This window comes from Corapipo altera, unplaced genomic scaffold (genome assembly GCF_003945725.1).
Source record: "Corapipo altera isolate COAL_440 unplaced genomic scaffold, ASM394572v1 61144, whole genome shotgun sequence".
In the NCBI taxonomy this organism is placed as follows: Eukaryota; Metazoa; Chordata; class Aves; order Passeriformes; family Pipridae; genus Corapipo; species Corapipo altera.
The window spans coordinates 3,983-8,250 of record NW_020885965.1 but is presented as its reverse complement, the minus strand read 5'-3'; the positions used below and the strand labels follow the sequence as shown (position 1 = coordinate 8,250).

Genomic DNA, 4,268 nt, shown 5'->3' with positions numbered 1-4,268 from the left:
CCCCCCCCCCAGTGCCCCCAGTGCCCCTGGGCAGGGCCCCACCGGAGCTCCTCGCGCCGGCGGTTGATCAGCTCCTCCTCCAGCCGGTGCAGACACGTCCCCTCCGACTTGATCTTCTCGAAGTGCAGCTTCACCTCCTCCCGCCACTCCGCCTGTGGCACAGGGGCACTGGCTGCCATGGCCAACGGGCACCCAGGGCACCACGGGCACCAGACACCCAGGGCACCGGCCACCACAGCCACTGGGCACCCAGGGCACCAGGCACCAGCTACCCGGGGCACTGGGCATCCTGGGCACCAGCTGCCACAGGCACTGAGCAGCCAGGTCCTGGAATCCTGGGGTGCTGGGATCATGGGGTTGTGGGGGGCTGGGATCGTGGGTGCTGGAACCCTGGGGTCCCAGAGTCCGGGGTGCTGGGTACCTGGGATTTGAAGTAGGTCTCCTGGGGGGTGGAGAGGACGTCAGCAGAAGCAATGTCGAGGTGCAGCAGGATCTGGCGGAAGGACGGCCGGTTCCGGGGTTTGCTGTTCCTGGAGGAAGGGAGTAGCACGACTCTGAGGGGTGCTGGGGGTGCTGAGGAGGCTTTTGGGGGACCAGGGGCAGAGAAAGGCACATGGGGCACCCCCGGGGTGAGAGGACACCCCTGTCCTGCCCACATTGGGGTGCCAATGACAGGCCCCACGGTGGGGTCCCCCATGGCAGGGCTCATCCGTGACACAGGTGCCCACGGCATGCCCCCAGGGTGGGCTGCCCCTGGCAGGGTGTCCTCCCCCCGGGGTGCACCCCGGGCACTCACCAGCACTGGCGCAGCAGCACCTTGAAGCCGTCGGGGCAGCTGGAGGGCACGGGGAGGTGGAGGCTGTTGCTGCCCACGCCCCAGATTATGGCCGACGAGTCCACGTCCTTGTAGGGGATCTCGCCCGTCAGCAGCTCCCACAGCACCACCCCAAAGGACCTGGGGGCACCCACAGCCCTGTCACCCATGGTGGGGCACCCCCAGTGTCCTCCTGCGGTCCCCTGGTCCCCCCCACTGCCGTTGCCCATCCTGGTGTCCCCCTTGCCCCCTGCTCCTGTGGCTCCCCACGTCCCCCATTCCTGCGGTGTCACTCCCAGTGTCCCCATCCCTGGTTCCCTCCAGTGTCCCCGGTGTCCCCACAATGTCCCTTCTCCCTGTTGTCCCCAATGCCTCCAGTGCCCCCTGTTGCCTTCATCACCCCCTGAAGCCCCGTGTGTTGCTGTGTCCCCAGTGCCACCAGAGCTCCCCCGATGTCCCCACGTCCTCACCAGATGTCCACCTTCTCGGAGACGGGCTCGTTGCGGATGACCTCAGGGGCCATCCAGGCCACGGTGCCGGCAAAGGACATCTTGGTGCTCTTGTCGATGAGCTCCTTGGAGGTGCCGAAGTCCGAGATCTTCACCACGTCGTCGTAGGTGATGAGCATGCTGGGGGGCACGCGCTCAGCGCCACGCCAATGACACGCCAATGACACGGGCACGGCACCGCCGCGGGCATGCAACTGCTGCGAGCATCATCGGGTCACGGGCGCGGCACCGCCACGGGACGGCACCGCCATGGGCATGGCACTGCCACGGGACAACACCGACACGGCACTGCTACGGGGCAACACCAACATGGTGACACTGCCATGGGACAGCACTGCCATGGGCACAGAACAGCCATGGGGTAACACCGACATGGGCATGGCACTGCCACGGGACACTAACATGGACATGGCACCATCGTGGGACGCCAATGTGGACAAGGCAATGCCATGCAACAACACCAACATGGCACCGCCATGGGACAACGTCACCATGGGCATGGCACTGCCACAGGACACCAATACAGACATGGCACTGCCATGGGACACCAACATGGCACCACCATGGGACACCACCATGGCCATGCAACTGCCATGAGTGTGGTCCTGCTGTGGGGATGCCACCGCCACGAGCACGGCACCACCACAGTCATGCAACTGCTACGGGCATGGAACCACCACGGCGTGGCACTGCCACGGACATGCAACAGTCATAGACATGCAACCACCACGGGCACAGCACCGTCACAGACACGGCACCACCAAGGACACACAGCTGTCACTGTCACGCAGCCTCACGGGCACGGCACCGCCACGGGCATGCACCCACCCCGGGCACGTCCCCACCACGGGCACGTCCCCATCGCAGTCACACCCCCGGGGCACCCCCCGGCACCCAGGGGTGCTCCGAGCCCACCACCCCCCGCTCACTTGGGCGACTTGAGGTCGCGGTGGATGATCTTGTGCAGGTGCAGGTAGTTCATGCCGCCGGCGATGCCCATGGACCAGTCGACCAGCAGGGAGGGGGTGACCTTGCGCCCGGCGCGCAGCACCTCGTAGAGCTGCCCCTGGGCGCAGAACTCCATGATGATGCAGTAACAGGGGGCCTGGGTGCACACGCCCCTGGGGGCACAGCAGCACCTCAGCGCCCGCCGGGGGCCCCTGGTTCATCCAGGACGCCCAACCAGTGGGCCCCATGCCAGTGCCCTGTGCCCTGTGCCCATGCCATGTCCCCCCCACACCGGTCCATGCCATGCCAGGGGTCCCCATGCATGTGACATGTCAGTGCCTCACACCCGTGGCGTGTCCGTGACCGTGCCCATGCCATGTCCATACCGTGTCCATGCTCATTCCATGGTCATGCCCAGGCTGTGTCCCTGTTATGCCTGTGCCCATGCCATGCTCATGTCATGCCCATGCTGTGTCCATGCCTATGCCATGTCCATGCCATATCCGTGCCCTGTCCATGGTGTTCCCCATGCCCACACCACATCCATGGCCCATGCCGTGTCCACGCCCATGGAGTGTCTACGCCTTCACCCCTCATACCTATTCCATGTCCATGCCCTGTGCCCACATGTTCTAGCATGTTCCATGCCCTTTGCCATGCCCATGTTCTGTCACGCTCATGGTGTTCCCCATCACCACGGCTTTCCCATGCCACATCCACACTCCATGACCCTGGCATGACCATGCCCCACACCACGTTCCATGCTGCACACCATGTTCCATGCCCCATGCTGCATCCATGCCCCAAGCACAGGCTGCCCCTGTGCCCACGGTGCCCCCATGCCCAGGGTGCCCCTGTGCCCCCACACTGGCACCAGCGGCCCCCCCGCTCACTTGAAGGTGATGATGTTGGGGTGCTTGAGCTTGCGCAGGTGTTTGATGTCGGTCTCCTTGAGGTCCCTCACCTTCTTCACGGCCACCTCCTCGCCATGGAAGCGGCCCAGGAACACGGCGCCCTGTGCCCCACTGCCCACCCACTGCAGGTCCAGGATCTCCTCAAACGGCACCTCCCAGGGGTCTGTGGGCACCCACGGCCATGGCACCCCCACAGCACCCAGAGCACCCTCACACCCACGACTATGCCACCCACAACACCCCCCTTTGCCCTCTTTCCCCCTCACACCTTCCTTTGCCCCCCTCATACACTATTTACCCACCTTTGGACCCTCCTTTGCCCCACTGCCCCGTCCTTTGCCCCCTCTTTTGCCCCCTTGCCCCCCTCGCACCCTCCTTTGCCCCCCCTTGGACCCTCCTTTATCCCCTTTTCCCCTCCCTCCTTTTCCCCTCTTGTGCCCTTCCCTCCCCCTTCGCCCCCTCACACCCTCCTTTACCCCCTTGCCTCCTCCTTGCCCCCTCCTTTGCCCCCTCACACCCTCCTTTAGCCCCTTGCCTCCCCCTTGCCCCCTCCTTTGCCCCCTCCCACTCTCCTTTACCCCCTTGCCCCCTCCTTTGCCCCTCACACTCTCCTTTACCCCCTCGCCCCCTCCTTTGTCCCCTCCTTTCCCCCCTTACCCCCCATGCCCCCAGCCCCCCCGGCCCTCCTTTCCCCCCTCACCCTCGGGCGGGTGTTTGTGCTCGGCCGCGTAGGCTTTGCCGATCATGGTCCACACGGGCTTGAGGCACCCGAAGAGCCCCTCGAGGAAGCCCCCCCCGGCCTGGCAGCGCAGGTGGGCGGCATCGGCCGCCAGCGGCCCCGCGGCCTCGGGGCCCAGCTCGGGGGGCCGGGGACCCCCCCGGCGCGGCCAGGCCTCGGGGGGGGCGGTGGGGGCGGGCAGGACGTCGCGCAGGACGCACTGGGTGGGCGTCAGCTCCTGCTCGGGGGTCCCGTCCGAGGGCAGTGCCAGCGAGGGCGACGGCGTGCGGGTCTCGTGCAGACAGGCCATGATGGCGGGACCCCCGCCCGCCTGCGGGGCACGGGGGTCAGCGGGGCAGGGGGGG

At 66.5% G+C, this 4,268-nt stretch overlaps 1 protein-coding gene across 1 annotated transcript in view; it reads right to left on the bottom strand.

The window, feature by feature from the left end:
• Positions 1-42: 42 nt before the first annotated feature.
• Positions 43-4,268, bottom strand: part of MAP3K12 (mitogen-activated protein kinase kinase kinase 12) — a gene marked incomplete at its 3' end in the record, with an annotated part of 5,630 nt that continues 1,404 nt past the window's right edge. The window contains exons 2-8 of the mRNA XM_027632071.1: positions 3,886-4,234; positions 3,165-3,348; positions 2,253-2,444; positions 1,285-1,443; positions 797-955; positions 422-530; positions 43-152 (exon numbers count right to left, since the gene is read on the bottom strand). Coding sequence (XP_027487872.1) covers positions 43-152; positions 422-530; positions 797-955; positions 1,285-1,443; positions 2,253-2,444; positions 3,165-3,348; positions 3,886-4,213 — 1,241 coding nt within the window. The remainder of the gene's footprint in view (positions 153-421; positions 531-796; positions 956-1,284; positions 1,444-2,252; positions 2,445-3,164; positions 3,349-3,885; positions 4,235-4,268) is intronic.